Source organism: Apostichopus japonicus, chromosome 17, assembly GCF_037975245.1.
Source record: "Apostichopus japonicus isolate 1M-3 chromosome 17, ASM3797524v1, whole genome shotgun sequence".
Lineage (NCBI taxonomy): Eukaryota > Metazoa > Echinodermata > Holothuroidea > Aspidochirotida > Stichopodidae > Apostichopus > Apostichopus japonicus.
Genome location: NC_092577.1, coordinates 8,542,949 through 8,567,863, shown reverse-complemented (window position 1 = coordinate 8,567,863; position 24,915 = coordinate 8,542,949). Strand labels below are relative to the sequence as shown.

General features: G+C 36.4%; 2 protein-coding genes across 3 annotated transcripts in view; one reads left to right on the top strand and one right to left on the bottom strand.

Moving 5' to 3' along the window:
* Nucleotides 1-24,915, top strand: part of LOC139985119 (uncharacterized) — a 409,107-nt gene that overhangs the window by 82,517 nt on the left and 301,675 nt on the right. Inside the window, exons 5-9 of one of the 2 annotated variants that reach the window (XM_071999340.1) lie at nucleotides 82-158; nucleotides 8,611-8,675; nucleotides 17,783-17,818; nucleotides 18,640-18,684; nucleotides 20,137-24,108. The exons of the other annotated variant lie outside the window; for it this stretch is intronic. Of the exons in view, the coding sequence (XP_071855441.1) occupies nucleotides 82-158; nucleotides 8,611-8,675; nucleotides 17,783-17,818; nucleotides 18,640-18,654 (193 nt within the window). The 3' untranslated portion in view covers nucleotides 18,655-18,684; nucleotides 20,137-24,108. Of the gene's footprint in view, nucleotides 1-81; nucleotides 159-8,610; nucleotides 8,676-17,782; nucleotides 17,819-18,639; nucleotides 18,685-20,136; nucleotides 24,109-24,915 lie in introns of those variants that run through there. 2 annotated transcript variants of the gene reach the window in all.
* The window catches only part of LOC139985148 (cAMP-responsive element-binding protein-like 2), a 246,692-nt gene that overhangs the window by 107,344 nt on the left and 114,433 nt on the right, over nucleotides 1-24,915 (bottom strand). The gene's annotated exons all lie outside the window — the stretch shown is intronic.

Genomic DNA, 24,915 nt, shown 5'->3' with positions numbered 1-24,915 from the left:
GTAAACAATAAACCTGACTAGGAGGACATTCCTCTACGTCTTTTACATCTTACACGATAATTACTCTACCTCTCTCCATAGTTTTTCTTCACACAAGCTGCCAGACACAATTCCGGTTGGATTCATTCCATCATCCTTGAAGTCAAGAAACGTGAAAGGTATTGTCACGATGACGTCATAGTGGACACATTTCAAATTTCTTACATTTATTTAAAGGCTTTACCAACCAGCCAACTATTTGAATTTCTTTTGACCTGTTGATTGTTGTTGATTCACATACAAGAGAGTAATGGATCAGCAACACATGATTGTCATTTTAAATGAAGGATACTTAATATTGCTAAGCTTGGTTGATTTAAGAAATAAGTCATATTGCTTACATTTCGCTTTTTCGAAATCACTGCTCTATAAAATGTTTTTGAGAGTAGCAATCAAATCAACTGATGCTTTAAATCTCTTTCCGAAAAGTAGGTATCATATACACTTTGGGCAACTTAATTAGAATTATTGTGTAAGGTTCTGAAGTAATGTTGTGCCCCTCGGAGTCTGTCAACCGAATACCCACCCCCCCCCCCGAAAAGCACACATATTTAAACAAATCCACACCTCCGCTTGAAGCCATTCTTCCAATCTGAATTGCAGAATAACGCCGCAAAGTGTAACTTAATTCTTTTGCAAGTTTTGCAAAGGAAGTTTACGTTTCTCTGAAATTGAGGGAAAGTGTATTAAACATAAGTGAAAACAAAACAGAGACCAAACATGTATCGGAATTGTTTGTACTAGATGTACTATATTCGAAATATTCTGATGGGCAACATTACCATTAAGCCTTTATAAAGATAAGACACTCGTTCTGCAGTGTTTTACAGGAATTGAGGGTCGTCAAAGCCGAAATCATATATGGGGAGGAGGGGGGGGGTCTGTGGTGCTTCCCCAGAAAAAGGGGAAGTTTATACTTCAAATGATACCTCTGAGATATAGTTTGACTTTAACTATGTCCAATATCTAAGTCGAAACGCAACATTGTGCTATAACTACTCTGAGTTAGTTTGTTTGAAATGCGTGGTATAGTGTTTTTTTTTGGGGGGGGGGGCGGAGACGTCCTATCACCCCCACGATGGGCGCTTGACAAGAGTAAAATATACATGAATTGGCAAAAACTAACATCTATAACAACTACAAAAATAATAGTATAAATAAAAAGTGGGTAATGATAGGAAGGAAAGAATTTAAAATTATATGTGAATTTAAAACCATATTTATTTATTTGTACACTTCTATAGAGGAAATAAAGCACGGAGGTATACAATGGTGCGTCACTCATTAACTGTTCCAGAAAGGGCACCTATTTCTTTTGTTTCACATAGTTGTCATGGCAAACAAGCAAAAATTGAGTTAAATTATCAGTGGACATTTAATTATATATTTTCCTCATCATATGAACATCTTTTGTAAATCGTAAAGTTAAGACTGAACGTCTTGTGAGACTAATATGATATTGATAGAGTTAACTAACGCTGTATTTGGAAACAGGAAAATATAATTTCACTATTATCATTTGAGAACGCGACCTCGAAGTATACAAACGGGGGTGTGGGGTGTCACACCGAGGCTACCGAGCCCCAGAGAAAATCAATACTCGTCTCAAATTGATGCCAAGTCGGTCGACAAATTGCAGACAAATTTATCGGTCGTACACTTACAAAAGTAAGAGTTATGATACAAAAACGAAGAAAAGAAAACAGAACCGGTCTATCTGTTACTCCCTTACGTCTACATTTCCCAAGATTTGGATAATATTAGGGGGAAAAAAGCAGCATATTCCTGATGCTTCGCCCCCACCCCTTCACCAGGGCCTTGCACTTCAATCCGGTGAAAAATTGAGCACTTCTCAAAAATAGATTTCAGTGTTCACAATTACTTCAAGAGAACGGAACATATCTGCAAACGGTGCAGCTTAAGTCCAACGGATCCCCACTAGCCTGCTCGGAATACATTCTAGAGAAATATCATTTATTTATAACATGTGTTCTTCGAGGCGCTTCCCCTCGTGAAACCAACCAGCGCTTCAAATATTTTCCAGAGTATTTTAAATTCCTCTATATTAAGAACACGTAGTTGTTGTGGTTGGACTCGCTATAAGAGAACAAGAAATATTAGAAATGCTGCTTTTTCACTGGGCGTTACCCCCTCGACCTGCTTCAAGGCTCTGTGAAACGTTCTGTATAAAGTTGAGGTTGAGCTTCTTCCTGACTACTATTTCTCATAATTCTGTAGCTTCTGGGGATTTCGCATCGCACCATTTGATAACATTAAACAATCAAAGAAAATATCTAATTTACATTTTTTGGGTCTGTAAATTCTGCAAAGCGAAATGCATAAAAAAGGCTTTATTTTGGATCTGATATAGTATTAGTTACATTTTCAAGCTATTGTAACCGAACTTGCGTAGTATTGAAACTTTGAAAGCTATTCTTTAAGCTGTTTAAGTAATGTTGTAATTCTTTGCCGGGAAATCCCCGTTATCCTCCTAAGTTGTTTACTATGACGTAAGCAATTGTGGCCTTTCGGTCCCCGGAAGACTGGTGACCGCAACCCTGAGGCGGTGTACTATGAAGTAGAACATTCTCGTGCGCGTAAACTTAAGCCATTGTTCAGGCTAGTATAAAAGGAACTGATGGTACGTGCAGCGTGGGACTCGTTGACAAAATCTCTCAAGACGTATACGTACGGTACGTTATCATATCATTTACTACTATCCAAGTTGGTAGGTTCTAATACAACGGCACCGTGTACAGTGGCGTCACCAGACTTTTCAGTCTGGGGGGGGGGGGGCACCAGCATTTGATGGGGGGCACTTAGGTGGATACGGATCGCCGTCCTGGGGGAGGGGTGTAAGGGGAGGGGATGCCCCTCCAGATGCGGCGGAACGGGAAAATTATTGGGGGGGGGGCTAATGTGTATAGACTATCTAAGCGGAGCGCCACCATCGGTTGGCGCGGAGCGTACAAGAAGTGTTGGGGTTTTCAAACCCCCAGGTGGCCGGAAACGGCACTTCCCGAGTGTTTTATGCTGCGAATACCTAGCCCTAAAATATGGGTCTCAAGCCTGCAATTTCTCAGATTGCACGTAAAAGTCTGTAAAAACATTGTAATTTGTATATTCGATGGTGTTTTAAGAGAGTAGCTATTACTCGTAGTGTGCTCGCAAAGACGTTTTTGAGTGTAGTAAGGGGATGTTGGAGAACTGGCTGAAATGAAGCAAGTCATTGGCCTAAGACGAAGTTGTGTTGCGCATACCGGTACTCACACTCTCTGCTTCCACTTTTCACGGGGCGTGAAGACGCGGTTGGGGTGACAATGTGGTCTACAGCCAGAGGACGGGCCGAGGGTCCCCCCAGCATTTACTAAAATTATTACACCTATATAGTATGCGTGTGCATCGGACAGATCGGCAAGTATGCATTGAAAAAGGGGCAGATGCACGTTTCGGAGCCTTGGTAAATATTGGGGTGGCTTATCATGCATTTGCCCACTCAACTTTTTCATTGGGGGGCTGCTGAGCCCCCAAGCCCCCCGGTTCCGCCGCCCCTGCCCCCCTCCCCTTTGGAAAATTTTCGCATACGGAGGATTGGCTAGATGCAACATGCTGCCACATTTGATGCTAAATTCGATCTGAAGATATCTCCAGAAATTGCTATTTTTGAGGTAATGATTTTAACAAGGCGCAGGATTTTGCAGAGGATATGAACCACATGCTGTCGATATTATGCCTAACCCTATATCAATAGAACCTACATTTGTTGAATTAATGTGTGCATGACCCCGACTCCTTTCTTGTCCTTCTCGTTTTCGCCCATTATCTATTAAGATGTAACAGGTTCCAGCATCGTTATTGGCTCCTATCAGGGATCTCACCATGCAATCCAAAATTTGATCACACATCGAGTATGGCTCAGTAGGCAGGTGTGAACATTCGCCATTTGTTCCTACAAGCATCTGACCTCAAATGACCTCTGTACCCCCTACACAACAGAGTTAATATATGGGTCCACAAATATAGGCAAGTATGGTGCCTGCGGACCCTCACATTCTCACATTTCGTCAGCTCCTAACCTGTCAACCGTAGACCAAGGCAACATATTGCAGTACCCTCCCTTCTCACAGTCATGTAGCTCGCGAAGCGGACGTGTATATCCGCTGGTATGGCGTGAGCACTGACACATTCAATGTAAATATCGACACCTGTTGTGATGGCGCGGGTTCGATTTCGATACCCGACGTTCAAGGATAAACTTTTTCATTTTTTCGCAGCTCATTTGAAGAAAATACGAATTACTGTGCTTCTTTGTCCTTTACCAACCCAAATCTCAAATAGGGGGGGGGGGGGCACTCGGGGGGCACTTGGTTTTCCAGGGGGCACGTGCCCCCCTGCCCCCCCCCCCCCTTGGCGATGCCACTGACCGTGTATAACTGTTCGTAGATATTGTAAGCGCTCAGAATATTATTGAATACATTTGTGAGTTGTATGAATTGTTAGCAAACTGCGCTATTGTCCTGAGGGAGATTACGCCCAGTTATTTAGGAGCAACGTTATTGACCGACTGTTATCAGTTTACGTTATTTAGCGCTCTGAACTGCGTGACAATATGTGTACTTTAGTAGAGATCAGTGTTCTGCTGTGATTGGATATATTTCAGCGAGTCCGTAAGTAGGAACATTAGAGAATAGCCTAGGTCAGCTATCAAAAAGATACACTGCTGCCATTTAGTCCATCGATTGGTTCTTAGTATATTTACATCGATTAACGGCATTGCAGACACCGTTAAGTTAAATCTGTTTTCATATTTAGACGCTGCGTTTGGCGTTCCGTTTATCGCCGGGTTATACGTTGCGTTATACACTGCGAGTGGCGCCGCGTTGACCGTTGCGTTTGGCGTTGCGTTTGGCGCCGCGTTATACGTTACGTTCTGCGCTGCGTTGGGCGCCGCGTTGAATGTTTGGGTGTTGCGTTTAGAGCCGTGTTCTACGCTGCGTTTAGACGCCGCGTTGAGGAATTGCATTAACAGTTACGTTCAGCGTAAACAAGGATAAGTGTAAGAACATTTAATGAACCTAGTAAGGAGACGGAAGTCTGAATAAACGGTACCACTGTGCCACTAGCACTTTAGCATCTTCTCCATTGTCATCCTTTTGTCGAGACTCTCTTTCGCCAACCCCATCATTAAAGACTGCCCACCAGACTGGGAAGTGACGTTACACTATCAATTTATTGTTTATCGATTCGATATAGTTCACATCGGTATTATATACTTGATGAGGTAACGAGGTATACTTTACTGCCTATGACGCGTGGTATCTGTCGCAGTTTGAACTTAAAATTTTCTTTGAATTTCGCTGAGATGCTAAAATGTCATAAAAAGATTCAATATGTTTGAGTAAGGCAGCCTACTGTGTTTCTTAGAGTATCCATTGACCTTGCAAGTAGTAGTTAAGAGAGCAATTCAGAGTAGATACAATTCAATTAGTCTTCTTCATCGGTCAACGAGTAAATTCCAAAAAATATCAATTATGTTTTTTTATTGAATGTTCAATGTTCTTACTCATTAAATAAATACGATGCTCAAGAGAAAGTATCCATCCTTTGCTTGGATCAAGTAAACAGCCATGGATGCAACTATGCTGCAGGCTATGGTAGTCTATTATGAAAAAGAAGTTATAGTGGTTATTTAAACTAGATACGTGTTTCTTGTGTTAAGTGGAAATGAGCAATTTGTCATATCGTCACCAGAAGTGTTACTGAATCATAACCGTAAAACAAGGGACCTGCTTTTAGTTAGAGCAGGTGGGTAGTTCTGGACCTTGCCTAGGCTAGCATTCAAATTCCGAAATCAGAAGATGTAACAAACATAAAACAAAGGGACGTTACCAGGGGCGTATCCAGGATTTTCTAACCCGGGGGGGGGGGGCGCGAATTACTATCTAAGCGGAGCGCCACCATCGGTTGGCGCGAAGCGTACACGAAAATTTCTGGTTTTGATACCCCCAGATCACCGGAAAATGCACTTCTCGGGCTTGAAAATGACCAACCAAATGTACACTTTTTGCCTGAGAACCAAGTATTTCCCAATAGTTTTTTTTTCCATCCATATCCTTTTTGAAGATTGTCACCAGTCACAGCTTTTGTAGGTGATTCTACGTCGCGGCCCACAATACCCGTCAGCCGCACTTTTCAAGGTTTTAAGCCCATTATTTGTTCAGAATATGAAAATTCACATCTCTCGTGAATAAACTCACTTCAAAACATACCCATATTGTTGCACAAAATTTATCTATGGACAACCAATATAGAAAAACCTCCTTCAACCCCTAACAGACCTGTCAAAATTGCACAAGTAGAGGGAAGTATAATGAAGAATGTTGATGAGGAAATTTTCGAAAATTTAGACACAGTTAATTTATTAGTCTAGAAATATTAATATAACGGCTATTATAAAACTTCCTTGAAAGAAATAAAAAAAAATAGCAGATATTTCCGAACCGAACACTACACACATAGGGGTAGGAGGCGGTTGGGGGGGGGGGACGGGCTGCAGCCCCTAAATCGCCATTACTAATATAAAAGAGAGTTTTGACCTAATTGGAGCTCAATGCTTTTTCTCCATCTACATAAGACATTTCGTTGTTTACACTAGCATCCCGCGGTGTACTGCGCAACTTTCACGGACCGTACGATACACGATGGCATGCGATGTAATAACCGATGCTTGTTTATATGATATTGACATTACAAAGATGAACGCGCGCGGAACGCGCGAAAATATTTGGTTATTTTTTCGGGCAAGTTGTTACAGCCCCCAAATAAACTTGGGCTTCTACGCCCATGATTACACACATAGACAGTTTTGAGGCTAGAAATTGTACTTCCCATGCCTTGTAAGTTGCATCTAAGCATTTTCTAGTTAGAAATTACTAGCGACATCATAAAAAATATGCTCAAGGGGGAGGGGCGGTCCCCCCCTTCCCGAAATGCGTCATGTTCCCTGACGACACGGTCGAGTTCGAGACCAGCCACAGTTGGTTTCATAGCACAATTCTACAATTAAGGCGTATATACACACACACGTGTTATGAAAGACCATATATAGTATATATATATATTGAAACATTAGTGAGAGAGAAAATGGAAACGTCAAAAATGGAGTTGTCGGTGTAAGTGGTAGGGTGAGGCGCACGCCACTTCCGAAATTCCTGTGTATACCCTGTGTATATAATAGGGATCAGCGCTGTAATGATGTCACTGTTCCTTTCTCTTCCCGGTGTCTTGGCGTTTTTCTTTTACTCCCTCCGTTTCTCCTTTTTCTCTTCCCTTCCTTCCTCTCCTCCTCTTCTTTTTTCCCCCTCTTTTTTCCCTTTTTTCTTCTCTTTTTTTTCTCGCCTCTTTTTCTTACCCGGGGGGCGCGCGCCCCCAACGCCCCCCTGGATACGCGCCTGGTTACAATGGTCTGTTCTATTTCAATTCAACAATTATAATTACAATTGCTGCTGATTTTTTTTCTGTTTAGTCCTTGTTGTAGTTTTGTCACGGCCTTATTGATGATCTGAAAGACAAACCACGACACAAAACATAATTTATATTGATATGGTATCTTCATTAATATGTGTTTGCACGTAAGTGTTGTTTGTCTCCATTTATAATTCTGTTGATAACAGACTTTAATGTAGGTTTCTTAAAACTTTTCAGAAATTTGAACAGCGTTATTGTTCAATGTTACAATTGTGCATGTCAAGTCATAATAACACGATGTTAGATTATACACACCTTCCTCCTCCATATAAGGTACTAGTAGAGAGATTGATGTATTTAATCTTAATACAGTTGAAAACAAACATACCTAAGAAAGTGACTGGAAACAAGAAATATAAACCTTAGTTTACACAACTGACAAACTCTCAGTACATTGGAAATGTAATCACGTGAGTATGACGATTATTTGTCTAGGCTTGTAGCTCCATAAATCCAAATACTATTTTTCTATGATCAACAATTAAATTATTGGCTTTCATGATCTGTGATGACGTCACTGATGTTGAGTGTTCGCTGATCAGTTCATCGTCTCATGGATGATTTTTCTTGATCTGAGCATCGAATACTCGACTATCAGGATTTTTTTCTTAATTTTGTTCAATATTCACTCCTATGTGAGTTGTTTGACATGTGTAATGTGGCATAAGTATACAACTAATCAGTTATGCCAATGAGATGACAACAATTCTAACCTGATTGGTTATGTATATTGGTTGTAAACTAATCAGGCATACAACCGAGATGATAATGATAGTAAACTGATCGGTAATCTTACTGAGATATAAGGATTGTAAACTGATCAGATATATTACTGGGATGATAATGATAGTAAACTGATAAGATCAAACTTAAGGAATCAACCAGATTGATTTCTCAGCTGATATGAGGGTATGATCGAGGGCCAACATAAATCCGGTGAATATAATCTTTATGATTTCATTCCAGCCCCCCCCCCCTCAAAAAAATAGAGAGATTTAATTGCACTTGCATTGCACTTTCATTTTCGTTCATTTTATTCACCAGTATGGAACTTTCAAGATATATATTATGATCATCGTCGCCTCAATCTACAGACCGGTCTATGGCAGGTAAGAGATTGTGCACCTTTCTTACAGCTATTGCTCATAATGCATTCTGGCCAGCTTATTTGAGCTAAGCTGCCCTCTATATTACTTTACCAGTAAATATACTTTACCAGTAAATATACTTTACCAGTAAATATACTTTACCAGTAAATATGAAATAAATAATAGTGACAACATGATCGGTAAAATGCACTAAGTTGATGGTAGCATTTGAATTAGATTGTGATAAACAGATTGAACTTAAATCAATATAAATTTTATCTTCTTGCTCCTGCTCTCAAACGTTGGTAAGATCTTTCCTTTTATTGTTGCCTTTTCTACCAGAATGTCACCCGTGTGTCCCTTATTACTCAACCACAAATGTGTTGTTTTATTCAAGATATTCTCTCAAATTATTCTCTCAACATTGAAGAAAAAAACCTTCTTCATCAGAAAATAGTTAATATTTATGAATATTTAATATATCTACTGAAAAGATAACAAAATGAAATTATTTACAGACTACTCGATTGTTGAAGGATACCACAGTGTTAACGTTAGTTACTTAGTGTCCATTTCACCCTCAAAGAGGTGAAATATTATCCTTTAAAATAGACTTATATAATTGGATTACTTTTCTTTAGTTTCTCCTACCACTGTCAAATAAACTTTGAATAAAGGCAAAAAGGTCATATATTTAATATTAATTAGATAATAATATATAAGAGAATGGGACAACGAAACTAGCGTTAAATAGGAAAACTTCAGGTCTTCAATTGGAAACACTTTTTCTTCATATTATCCGCGTTATTTCTTCATCTAAATGTGATTTAATATATTTTCAAATCAAAAATGTCTAAAATAATATACACTTCGTACAAAACATATATTCGAATAGTTCAGTACGATTAAAGTATATGGATAAAACCACTCTTATTGTGTTTTATAAAACTCATTTCGAGACAGCCGTCACTGCATGTTAACATACATCAATGAGTCAAGAATACTAAATTCTAGTAGTTTCAGTTTGTAAAGATGCAACGTAATCTTTTTCGACATTCAGAGAAAAGCAGAATTCAGATCACCGTGTAAGAAAGAAGAGAAAATTGAGAGATTAGAACAGGGAATGGGGAGGGGGGGGGGGAGTGGAGGGTCCTGATAGGGGAGCATTGTTTTTATGAATCTTATTCAGTCCATCCAATGATTAGTTCTATATTGAAACACTCGTATTAATTCCATATCAGTGAGATTATCGGTGAGAGTATTATAACTATTTAGATACATATAAAAGGTTTTGACATGTTTGTTACGTATATTTCCATCATTTTTGACATATACCGTCCTATTATTTTGAGGGGTTGTGAAATGCGAAGCTCTAAGGAGGACATGGTTACAAAAAAAGTATTATGTACTTACGCACGTAAATAATATCACAAACGTACGTGACATTTATAACGTACGTACGTGGTATGTTTTACGTACATACGTGATCATTAATACGTACGTACGGAATAATACTACTTACGCACGTAATAATATTACGTACGTGCATAGTACCATTACGTACGTACTTGTGCATTTACAGTCATACTCCTGATCTATGGTGTAACAGACCGTTTAAATGACCTTGTGTCTAACTGTACCAGCTCCCTGGTTTTATATAGACATTGACATGGATATATTTTTGTTATTTTTGTTCCTGTGAGACGTGGGTCTTCCATGCCTGGTTTTAACACTAATAGATATATTTTTAAATTGTTGGTTTTGATCAAGTAATAGGCCAATCAAATTAAATTTAACTATTTCTATGGTATTTTGAAAGTGGTCAAATGCACAGAATGATGGGGTAAACTTGGAAGTTAGTAATAGGAACAGATGTATTGGAAATTTGACTCAAAAATTGTTATGTTAACTTGTTTTATACTTTCGTAATGTTCAACTCAAATAAAGTTGAGAATTAAGTCACTGGGTAATCGTTTTAACAAAATTAAATAAAGCTTCATGTTACGTAATATGTTATATCTTTGACCAGTCCATATAATGTGTACATATAACTGGTAAGCCCTGTAACTAATTAAGATATGTAGTTATTTGCTACAACCAATGGTTGCTACTTACTAGTGAATTATTTATCGTTTAATTAAACTCAGACAATAGTGTGTCCCACAAATTACTTGCCATGTTTTGTTTGTTTGTTTCCGAGCCATTGAAATCTATGCCTACTCTCATCTAACCTGGTGTGATTTTGGTGAAATAAAGAAACATTTTGTTTTCAAGGTCCGTATCTTTCCTTTTACGGCCTAGTTCGTTAACAGCAGATTGTAGAAGAAACAACACAAATATCCATCATAGTATTCTTCCTTTGGAATTAAATCTTGCTAATGAATAACTTTGTTTCTCAAAATTCTTCAAGGCATTTAATTAAGGGATCACTTGCTTAAATTCTTAATCATCCATATTAGTGTATACGTGACTGACATAAGTGTATGGGTCCGGCAGGCTTAGATATAATGAAATGACGGGTCTGGTTTGTATTTGAAACCAATAAACTCTAGTATATTTTTCTGAATGGTAATGCTTACCATGATCTTGGTATTTGTATATATGAAGGGAAGAGAAGCTGATTTCATTAATGACATTGCAAGTGTTCCGATCTGATACTATTTCTGTTTTCCTTTTTTTAGAGGGGAGGGAGGGGGGGTGCTGATTATTGCATTCGTGATAAATGGGAATAAATTCGAATATAGAAAGAACCTTTGTAGTAGTATGTGCAGCTCTACTAACCCGCTTTGTTGTTCTGCTGTACGGATACCATGGTAACCGAACCATGTACAATTACTTTATAAAATATGAATAGAAGACACATGTTATTTCCCTCGTGTTTTGAACAAACATAAACATATATATATTAGACGATTTTGAAGGAGTCAGGATCGGGTTGGTGGGGAGGGGGGGGGGTGGAGGTTGGAGTGGAGTTCTTCCAACTACGGTATACTCGGTAACTGGTAATCTGATTTAAAAATTCATAATTTGTCATCGGCTAATTGTTTATGGTATCTTGATAATTATCTTCAATTCTTAAGAATATTATATTGCCACATCTCCATGGACCTTCCAGCCGCATTCATCGCTTACTATACGTGTCTAGGGTGGAGGGTTGAGGGCGCCAAATAATACAGGAACAACTCACGTAAACGTTTGTATCACGTTCTTCCAAACGTAGAAACAGACAATACAAATCTGGAAGTGAACAGAAATACATATCTTGAAAATATATTTTTGTAATAACATTCTGGAAGTAAATCATGAGCATTGGTATGATAATTAACAACCGAGCATATCATTTCAATATTTAGTGGAACACTAGTAGCGTGTATGACTTTGAAACAACATCATTGACATAGCCGACACTGCTTAATGATTCCAACATACCACTTTACATCCTCGTGAAACATTGGTAATATTCTTCTGAAACAAAACTTAGCTATAGTGAAAATGAATGACATTAACAAATATCTTAATCAAATAATAAATATGAAAAAAAAATGAAACCGTAGAATGTTGTCAATCATGTTGCACCGTTCTTGTTTATGTTCATTTAATGTCGCGGCAAATGTTCATCATGGCACATACAACAGTCGTAAAAACAGTCCACTTAGCCGACCATGTAGCTTACGGTAGCTGCACTTGCATATTTGTCTTTGTAGCAGGCTCCCTGGTTTCACTGGTTATAGTAATATTTTCGTTTTCTCTGGTGTTAGGAGAATCTGGTCTTCCATTAACATAAGCTGCCTATTACTTCATAGGTTGTTCATTGACCAAACCGTGAAATATTCGCAGACTTATTGGATACCCTGTAAAAAACTAAGATATCTAGATGTGTTGTCACAATCACGTGACTGCTCCAAATCAGTGAATTATTTGTCGTTGATCTAGATTTAGACAATTTGTGTCCCACACATTTAGTGTCGTGGATATTTTTTTGTTAAAAATCCTCATTTAATCATCCCTGGTGGACTGAAGTAACATTATGTTTTCAAGTCCTTCTAATTCTTTTCACAGTCAAGTTTACATACCAGCAGATTGTAACAAAAACAGCACAAAGTACAGAAATTGTAAAAGTCCACTTTTGCTACTCTTTCTTCTTCTTAATCTTACTTATTATTACCTCAAATTTATCAAGGTAAATGTTCCTGTATATAAGACATTTAATACCTGTAGTTTTTAGGTCAGAAATGAGGATGGACTATAGTAATGTGGCGGATGGTGACCGATACAAAGCAGCGCGATGTAACTTTGTTCTTTGCATGGTTTTAAAATCATATCAGATACTGGTTTCATTACCTATCATTTGTGTTTGGAGTGCATATATAAACGAAATTGCCTATGAACATCAGACTCACCGTTTTCCAGAATGCATATGCTGGACATTTTGGCGATTGATATAGATGAAGGAAGATGTGAAACGTCTATTAATAAAATGAATAAATTGAAGACTATTTTGTAAATTGTGAAAATACTATATTCGTGATTTAGAATAAACTGTAGAAAAAGATCCTGCAAATATATATTTGTAGTGGAACCAGATATGCTCTGTGGAGTAAATCATTACCGATGTTTCGGTGGAGCTGTGTGAAATCACTTTCCACGCACATTTACACAACAAGACCATAATACCAGTTAGAATGTGAGGCAATTATACTACTGCTTCGTTCTGTTGTCTAGATACCATGGTAACCAAAGAACTGGACACGTCATTTGTGAGGCTGTATACATACGCATTGTTCAAAAGATCACCCACATGAATCTGAATGTATTCAAGAAACTGCGTCACAGATATAAATATTCTAAGCCTTTGCCGTATATTGCTTTCTGCATTTTTTAAAAGCATCTTAGATGTGCAGTAGACTCTCCTTTGGAGAAGCTGGATGATCCGTTTAAAGCAATATTGGATGACAAGACTAACTTAACGAATGTAACATTAACATAGCTGGTTTCGTTTACAGTATCAACTTAATTGCCATCAAGTAGCACTTAACATTTTTCATCAGTTTGATGAATTATTATAATTTTGATAGATGCTATAACACATATGAAATCTGGTTGCTTTTAAACCAGCATCGGAACTTAAATCAGACCTATTACATATGTCATAATATATATACATACTACTGTAGCTTCACCTTCTTATACATGTACGAATTAGGGCTGAAGTTGTTTCAAATCTCATCGCCTGCTGATGCTAATTACAAGCGGTTAGATTCAGAGTTCCTACTATAATACTGCCATACGGTTGTAAAATAACATGTACACTAAAAGCTTCCGTAAGCAATATTTAGCTCGAATTTATCACAAACGCCCGATATAGTTTTCATATCATTACCGTTATCACCAGTATAAATATCAAATAATCAAATAAACGAAAAACAAAAATATGTAAAAAAACGATAAGTAAAAGTTTAATAAAAACTTGAAAACCGATGCTACTAAAAATAATCTAAGAAAAAAGAATTCAAGTCACTCTGTTTGAATCAACTTAACAGCAAAGCAAAGAAACTTATTTCTGAATGGCTTTATTTCATTTTTCGGCAAGATATTAGGATTGTGTACATTTCGGTTGGCTTTAACTAAAATACCCTTAGGTGCAGGATAGTGGGTGTTCCAAATGAATAGTTAATGTCTTCTCAATACAATAGGAATTTTCCAATCAAACGCTTAAAGGAATAATTAGTTAACGGAACAGCTGTAAATGTTACAGATTATAATTTTGAGGATTTTTAATCTAGCTATATCGTGTTGATACACCGTTATCGAAGAAAGAATTATCTCTCGAGACCAAATTAGTATAAGCAATGCTATAACTGAAACATCACCTTTGACGAGGGATTTGACTTAAATACAGACTAAGCTGATTTACAGATACGACTGTCTGGTATAACATGCACACAACACATAGTCATACAGTATATTGTTATTATAGGTATTCTATTGCAGTCGCTATGAACTAGGACATGTTTTGTTACATGAAAGAAATGTTACAGTATGAAAGCTATATAGACTTCAAACTAGTCTTGGTGATTTTCTAACTTTAAGATATAAAAAATGACATGAAATGGGCGCAATATTACGTGTTGTTTACTTCCTGCCAGGCTAACAGTTTACGTTATAACCCCCTGTGACGATATTACGAAGTTCCATCCCCATTTCATGATCCCAAGGTTTCTATTGTTTTCAACTTTCTGTTGCGGCTAGAAAACTACTCTTCATATTTTACTATAAACTGTTCCTACTCCGCTCTTTCAACAACCTTCCATCTAATATTATGGAACCATATTTATGTGTTCCTAAAGCAACCAGATCCATTGTTGTATTATATTATTCATTTAACATGAAACGAGACCTTATACACCATAAATGTTTAAATAGATGTGTGCGCATTAATGAAGTGTTAAATTCATGTTATATCACACGTCGCACTTTAGACATTGATCTAATTAAGTAAACTCGAACCCAATTAAAGACAATTGGTCATAAAAATAAATGTATTGCCTCATTATCGTAATAGCATACTTTCTCTGGTTTTATTCGTTATGTTTTATTATTATATCAAATATTAAAAAAAAAACTTCCTTAGAGATTCTCAAGGGGGGGGGGGGGTGGGGAGGGAAAGGCTAGTTCTCCGTACTGAAGTAACGATACTCTTATTTTAGTATAAATGTTCATTTGTCCAATGACGAGGAGATATTTGTCCAGGATGTATATATCGTACAATACAACGTAAACGTCAGAAACCCTTGTGACGAGGTATGCTACAAATAAAATAAGGGGGGCATTAAACAACAATAAATGAAGTCTACCTTCCACGATCGTACTCCAGCGCTTTCGTCCTATTTCCGATTATTGTTGTACTTCTTTCTCTGTTAGAAGCCCCCCCCCCCCCCGCCATGTGTCCTACTTATAGAAGTAATTGCCTTTAGAATCAATTAATCAATTTTAAAGTAGAGAATATTCAGACAGATTAAAACATATAAAGCGAAATAAATGTATCGTGCTTCCAGTGTCTCTCTTCCACACCGTCTCAGTAAAAAAAAATATAGGTGAAAATATCGATGCATACTTTCCATCTCTAGAATCTTTATGTCTGACGTCACTGCACGCAGAAATACAACAATCATTAAATGTGACTCTGTGCTAGTAGTTTGAGTTGTAATTGGATTTGCGGGATCCCTATTGATTATATTATATTATTTATTTAGATGAATGTATATATACGTGACTTATATATAAATGTGTGGTCCCAGTAGGATTATATATAAAAGGGCAGGATTTCATCAATTTGATGTACTTAAACATACTAGCAAAATTAAAGGAGAGGTGACTACTTAAAAGTTTAACTAAAAGATTAAAGTTAAGGTTTATATTTAACTTTCAAGAAACTTCTTTTTGTACCATCCTCTATATGTATAGTACTATGAATATGCAGCAGCATTATGATACAAAAAATGACAACGGTGAATCTGAACTAATAATGGTTGAAAATATTTGCATTATTTTTTCGTCTTTTGAATAACTACTGTGTAAAAAAATAGGTTATTGAAGGAGCATGGGCCAGATAGGTGGAGGGGTGGGGTGTTCGAAGTAACTTGTAATGTGGTTGCTTTTTAAACAATTACCACCCGGTAAATTAACTATTGTATCTTCATAATTATATTTACGCGCTGACGATACTATAATGCAACATCCTGGCCTTGTATCCTCACATGGTTACTATTGTTATTAGTACTATTTCCATCACAGCCATTCAATAAGTATGTATCTTATAGTATAAGAAACACTCTGATGTAGTTGAGTCCATTTTTCCTGATTTCGAGCCGAGTCCGAGACTACTTGGTCAAAGTATGGTACTCTCGAGTCCGAACAGAGTTCTATAGAGTATATGAGTAACCCAAACCAAGTCTGAGTCCAGTCAGTACATAGAGATAATGTAATGTAGAGCTCATCGGTCTGAGAAATATACAGAGCGTATTGGTTACTATAAAAAAATATTAAAAAAACTGATATTTTCCAAATTAACAAACCGTCAACCCTTCCTGGTCTAAATTTGCCTAACATGGAACATAGAGTGTGGCGAAGTTCGAATAGGCTTATATGAAATAACAAACGTTTACCACTTTTCAATGCGCTTTCCTGTTGATACATGTATAATGTTATGAGTATAATAGTTTATGTAGTGTATGATGTATATGTATGTTTAATTGATGAAATACTTGCAATGTGTACTGTGTTTACACTGCAATGACTAAAGGATCAAAGCAAGGATGGATATATTTGTTCATGAAATAATTATTTACAAACTTCAAATATCAAATACGCACGTGACATGGCAAATATGGAAGAAATAAACTATTGAAGGGTTAATATAATTCCACAATATTTCATGAAATTTGTCAACAATAACAGATCTACACAGATCTCTAATCTATTTAAACTATCGCTATCTTTCCTTGTTACTGCTCTTCGAGATTTAATCTTTCAACTGCATCTCCCAAACTTCCCTGGATATCATTAAAGGATTGCCTATGGTATACGATAGCAACATATCATATAAGATGGAGTGGAGGTGGGTGGGCGGGGGGTAGGAAGAGTAACCAAAATACTGCTTCATGGTATATTCAAGATTATACATTAGTTGTACATTTCATCGATTGAACCACGAGGATAGTATAAATAGTTCTTTCTTTAAATACTGCCCTCTTTTTCTTCTCGTCATCCTCTCGCCAATGGTATCCATCTGATCATGTCAGTAAAACGTTCATCATTATGACGTCACTCAGTATTTATTGGCGGTACTCAGTGTTTGATAACGGGATTAAAACTAATGCTGTCTTCCCTTTAAAGCTGATGTGTGTATTAATGTTATTTAGTCCGTGTATCTTACAGTGACGAGTCTGTCTCCTATATTGACTTAAGTGTGTTCAATACAGATGTGCGTTTACCTGTCAGGGATAGTTTACTGCGATATTTGTGAACATATTTCATTCTAACCTATACATTTTATTGGCTTCGCATTATCATATTTTCCTGAATACAATTTACAAATCTCATAAAAGTAAACTTTCTCTTCCTTTTAGGACTGTGACAACATGGGGAATCTATCAGGAGAAGAGGTAAGAGAGACATATATTCATGTTCCTGTTAGTTAGTGTCGGGCAGGAGGTGTCAATTACTGTGGATAAAGAAATAAAACCAAAGAGTATTATACTTTAATTCTCACCAGGCAGGAAAGATTTATAATTGATGTGTATCGAACACGGAATTTAGATGTATATAACGTAATGCTGATAGCACTGTTCTCAATGTCAAGTTTAGATACTGCCTAAATAATTTTCCCTTTGCACACACAGTCAAAGAATTGCTAAATACAGAAACCGATAGACTTTTAAATACTACAAGGTTTAGGTAGATTGTGTAAAAAAATGTCTAAAACTAGACTATGTTATCCAAAGTTGGATGAAAATTTAAATTAGCCAATCCCTCTGCATGGACATCTTTGGTCCGCCAACTTTCTTCGGCGGAGTTTTAGAAGTCACTCATCGTTTAATAGTTGTAATACATCTTGATATATTGCGTATATAGAAATCTTGGACATAACTGCACAAGGTGTAACCACGGCGATGCAGTAACATTATTGATTAATTACCTAGATATGTAGCTATTTTCATGTGTATGGATAAAGGAAGGAAATTACTTTTGGATGTCGAACATTACACCTTCAAAAACGTTTCAAATATTGTCATATACAGCTGCAATTTTCACTCTTCAACCTCCGGATTACCATCGTTATTAATTCACAATCGCTTTTCTGTCACTGTACAGAGAAACAAACCACATAGGGATAGGGATAATGCTAAGGGATATAGCGCACTGTAGTACGGATGAGCTTTGTGTTATTTAGTTATGTATGCTTATTTGTTTCTCTTTCTTGCAGGGTTACATGTTGTAGAGTTCATCAGAAGATTATATGTATGAAGAAGTAAGAATATCGAATATTTCATTTTCAGTTTGTCTCATACTAAGTTATATTCCATAAGTAAACATCTTCGTGAGACAGCCTTACAGTTAATCATATACAACATGAATATGAAGGTCATCAATGGAGGGTAGTTGACAACAAAGCTCGTCAAATCTTCAAGATCAACGTAAATAAACAACATATCTAAAAATGGAATTGTCTGAGAGTTTGTGTTAATTGCTGATAATTTACTGTCAAAGTTTGTACATTACATGTATATAACCACATGTCCGCCTACGTCTGTTGAGTAAATGGAATGTTGCTGTACCACGGATCGCTTGCCTCTTGAATTGAAATCAAGCTGATGTTTGTATATTGCTTATAATATCGAGCTAAGAATGACTTCAAAGTGAACTAATAAAAACAATAACAGTTTGAATGATCTTATCACGGATCTTAAACTGTTCATCCTGAGTAATTGTTCATATACTTTGGCAATTGTTCTTAACAGTAATTGACTGATAGCAAGAATAATAGTGTTATATTTCGTAATTATATTAAGAGAAGAACTAGTAGATAAAGGGAGCTAATTTATGCATGATAACACTAATGGTTTGATGGTCTAGCGAGCGATTGTAATGATGAATAATCGTATCAAATTATTTGCTGCTTGTGTCTGTCTGGACCGTAACCATCTAATGTAGTAATGACGCCTTAATATGACTTAATAGAACAAAAAGCTACAATTGATACATTAAAATGAAGAGGCTAAAATAATGTGTTTTCCTTTAAACATTCGACTAATCTGATTCTACTTTATTGTATAATAGACAGTGAGAGCATAGTAATACTAAATCAATATTATTATGTTGCCGCTATATGGAAGAGTATTTGAGTACATAAGATTAGGTGTGAGAATGCATTGAATGGTGACATTAAGCAGAAGTATTGTCTTCATATGTTATAGTCAAATTAAACAATTGGGTTGTAGTTCTCCTTCCATAGCTAATCATATTTTCCGTAAATTCACCTTTATAATAAGCTAAATTTCTGGAATGTTCCCTTTGAAGCTAAATTCAAGATGACTCCCCTGTGCAGTCTTAAATGCTACTGTTACATTTAGCTTGATATAAACAACATAACACCTCTGAATGACATCCAGTATGTGCAGCAGGTGATGCCTGTAATTATGTGTAGCAGGGATCTCCCCTCTGTATGTGTAGCAGGTTATGCCTGTTATTATGTGTAGCAGGGACCGCTGTTAGCATGCGTAGCAGGCGATGCCTGTTATTATGTGTAGCAGTGCTCTCATTTAGTATGTGTAGCAGGTGATGCCTGTTATTATGTAAAGCATGGATCTCCGTTAGTATGTGTAGCAGGTGATACATGTTGTTTTGTGCCATCCCTTCATTAACTGCAACAGTTTGTCGATGTGACAACACTTTTAAACAGTAATAATTTGTTTCTTTCTAGGTTATACATTTGAACTAGAGTTATCTCCACGAGAAACAGCAGACTGTCTAACGTGTACTCTTCCAGAGAGAGAGAGACAGATAGGTGGAGATGGAGAGATGGTTGAACAGAGAAAGGTGGAGATAGGCGGGTGGAGAGAGAGAGAGAGCAGATAGTCTGACATTCTTCTCAGTGATGTCACTGGAGATGCTACAGCAGACTGTTTATTTAGTCAACCAATCAATAGTCATAAGCCAAATTAGCCCGTCGACCTCCTCGAAGAGTATACACATTATGAGGTTCACAACACTTAATAATATTAATCCGACGTCTGCCATCTTCAATCAGCTGGTTTGCAGAACGACCGGACCATCTGGTTTAGTTGTCGATCCAACGCATATGTGGACGGCCTGGATTGCATTTGCAGCCGTAAGGTAAACCATACAGTACAGCAGAAGTTAGACCTTCACATCGCACTGCGTGTCCGCACCACTTAGCTTTATGTTGAAGAACATTTCCAGCGGAGAACAACCAACGTCCCGCGATCTTTGTGTTCAACTCGCCATTTATCATTGGTTAACCGTGTTTTCCTTTCTGATTATTGATCATATTTTACAAGTAGATATTAATTATCAACGATGCTAGTCTTTAAGTTTCAAATAACATTAAAATAAATCTTGAGAGGAACTTCCCTTCTATTTCTGCTGATCTCATTATTTTATGTAGACACGTGACGTATAGAACGCATTAACTACTACTTCTTCATATAGCAATTATTCAATGAAGTGACATATGGAACAGATTTACTGCTATTATATAGACATAGAGAATGTGTAATCGTGTTCTTTATCGTACAGATTAAATGTCATTGCGTATATCATAGTGAATGTAGGTTATGATCAGGTTATGAATTTGCAATGATTAACTTAAGCTTAATAACATAGTGAATGTATAATTTATTGTTACATTAAACGGATTAACTAGTGATAACTAAAGTGGTGAATGTGTAATTGTACTCGCATTCTGCACTAAACGGACTGTCAGATGTCACATTGTAATGTAATTTATGATATTCTTGCTGCATTTTCTCAGAATATACTACGCAGTCAGAGTTCAACTGATGTAATATCATACTGATGTTACTTAATTGTAATACCATACTGATATTACGTAATGATAAAACCATACTAATATTACGTAAGGTTAATACCATACTAATGTTACGTTATGGTAATACGCTACTGATGTTACGTAAAGGTAATACCATACTGATGTTACGTGATGGTAATACCATACTGATGTTACTTAATGGTAATACAATACTGATGTTACGTAATGGTAACGCCATACTGACGTTACGTTATAGTTACACCATACTGACTCTACGTAATGGTACAACCATACTGATGTCACTTAATTGTTATACCATACTGATGTTATGCAGTGGTAATACCATACTGATGATACGTCATGGTAATACCATACTGATGAGACGTAAGAGTAACACCAAATAGTTCTGGAATCAGAGGCAATGAGTGTTATTCTTGTCTCAGTTCTTTAATGTTTTTGTTTTTACGATGAATGTATAGCCAATCGTTAAACCACTCTTTACGCTACCACCAGATAAGAGAAATGTCGAGTTGACCCAAGATTCAAGAAATTCAAGTTGATCCAAAATACATAAAATTTGTGGTCAGTTCAAATGTACGTGACAATTTTGTTTTAAATTTGATTATGTATTAGTATTATTAATTATTCATTCTAATATCTGTACTCATTTAACAACTATTTTCAGTTCATTTTTTGCTCTTTTTTTCCAGTCTTGTTAGGCTATCTCGAGATGCTTCATTTTTCTTCTATGTCGTTCATGTCGTTCAAATACTAGATATAATATAGGTAGGGGATGAAATCCTGTTCGAGATGGACAGAATGCAACCCCTGCAGGTAGGAAAATATGTGGGAGGAACCGTAAAATATATGAAAGTGAGTAAAATTTAATACTGTAGGCATAAGTACAAACAGTTACCTTCAACGTTTGGTAGCAGAAAAAATTCAAGAAACAAAACAGAGGAAATATGAGACGGCAGAGAGCTTGACCTCCGCCCAAGACATGGGATCACCCTCCCAGGGAAAATCAACCTAAATTAGAGTCCAACCGGTGACTGTATTGCACCCTGCGGACGCAAACACTCTGCCTATCGGATTCCTGATCTAGAAGGCCTCTTACCCCTCACCAGAGTCAAGCCCTCTCCCAGCGAATAAAGTCAAGTTCGTCGAGGGGAACATTTTTTTATTTGAATATCCCAATTGATTGGTCCCACCTAACTAACTAAAGGTGAGGAAACCCATTTTTTCATATTTTTATGTAACGTGCTCAGCGTCCAAGACGGATCAGAATAATCACTTTGACTTTCGTGAACCTTGGGGTTGGAAGGGAGGATGGGTGGGGATTGATGTGTCTTCAGATCAATGTGATATCATTTGTATATTTTTGACAGAAAATAACCAATTGTGAAGCTGGTTGTATAAGCTACCAACTTCTCAGTCAAATGATTTAACCTCCAATGCTTGCTTCTGTCGTTCGAAAATTACAATGAAACTTATATGTATGTCTTTTATTAACTTCGAAACCATTAACAAATATTTAGTATTTTTTTACTTTTTGCGTTTGTTCATAAAGTAATCTTATTGAAGATTCATCGAATGTGTTGGAGACACTATGATATCTATCATAGGTCATCACTCATCAATTGCATGTAACACTATAACTGATCTGTTATATCGAATTTGTCTTCCTGAAGAAAACAAAATAGAGGACGTTTTGGTGTATATCGAGCTTCAAGACATTTTCAGTTAACATGACGTCATTTACTTAGGTTTATATTTCTTAGTTAGCTTTAACTATTTCCTGTATCAGTTTGTTGTTACAAGTAATAACAGTTTATGCATCATTTACATTAACTTACAGCTACCAGTTTTAATTTTAATTTTATAATTGTTTTTATTTGTTTTTGCTGGGGGTGGGGTTGCTTTTCGAATTTTTTTTTGCTATTGCCTTTGTTTATTTTTCAATATTCATTATGTAATCCATGGATTTTAAAGCCCACTGTAAACATAATATGTGGTATGGTTTACGATGACGTGTATATTACGTGATATAATGATCATTACATAACATTTTGTACTTAATTAGTTAATTTAAAGATAATGATTGGCTTTCTATTGTACTCTCCTTTATCTAATCACTACGCGAGCTAGACGTTTATATTCATGTATACTTTAGTTATGTATCATCCCTTAAGTTCCATTACAGCCGATAAAAGACAATCCAATGACGAGTCTGTTACGTCATTCAATAATAATTCGAACAAGATAATGACAATCTGAGCATTTTGTGTACTGAAGCTTGAAATCAATGATCGTATTTCTATATATGGAAGGTATTGTAGTGTACTCATGGTTGAGACCAATAGTAGTTCAATAATTCACTCGAAACATTTGATCATAGGTTTTATTATTGCAAATTATTTCAGAATATTTTACACACTGTAAGTATTTCATGAAAATATCGTTATTTTGTTGTTACTTAGTTTCAGTTTCTTATGTTGGCTTTAATTGCTCAAGGTTAAGACTCTTGCAAGCAAAAATAACATGTCCTTTCATGTTATCCCCTCGTTGTGCACATATTATTGTAACCATTTCTGGGGTAATCTTCCACTAGCAAATTTCTAAGGAAGGACAATTTAAAATTAACACTAAATCTCCTTTCATGAAAAGTTGTTTACTTTGTATATATTATATCCGATATAACACATTGTTTTTAAATGATTCCGTAATTTGCGATCTTTCTATTGTTCTTTCTTTATTCCCTTTTGGTTATTTTTTGCTTTCTTTTACCGTTTTTACCATTTATTGTGATTAAACAAATGTAATGAGAGATCTGTTTGTATAATGAACATAGGTAATGTGGAAGAATAAAGTTGGTTAGCCATACATATCGTATTCGATGAGCTGTTTCACGTGATTAACTTAAAAAAGTCAATATTTGCTTATCGTTCCGTAATCCTACTAAAGAGTATTAACACGGACCTTTCATTATGTTTTGTTGTTTTCGTTTCAAAACACCTTACATTGTACCTGTCATACATTACAGCATATCCTTGTTTTGTCAAAAAAATAAATAAACCCATATTTAGTTTGTTGCAGTCTGGAATCCATTTGTAACTTAATTGTACCAAATTCATATGTATCTTGTGACTACAAAACCATCACAGATATTTACTCTAAGATTTTATTGTATGAATTGTATGGTGGTTTGAAAGGACAAGATGTAGACCTACTGTGTCAGTACAGCACGACATCAGAATAAATATTGTATATGGTTTTCGAGTTTCAGACTTTCAGGAAGTTGTCGAGTTGTTGCTTTGCAATAATCGTGACAACACATCAAACATATAACTTTGTCGAGTTGCTATGTCACGCTAACCTGTAAAATCCTGGATAAAGAAATGTCAAAACTACGTTAATTTAGACTTACACTCACATGACACCTTGACAAGGAATATCAAATTGTTTGAATGTGTAATATACTAAAGAAGTAAGTCTATAACTTGTTTGTCCTTTCAAAACCGCCGTGAAATCGCGGTATCGACATAAATAAAAAAAAAAATAATATAAAAAAATCAAAGATTCTGTGATCCGTTTCCTTTCTTCGTCTGCTAACTGTATTCTACTATAATGTTAGTGTTAGCACAGGTACTAACTTGAATATGTTATCACAATATTTGTAATGGCAACCAA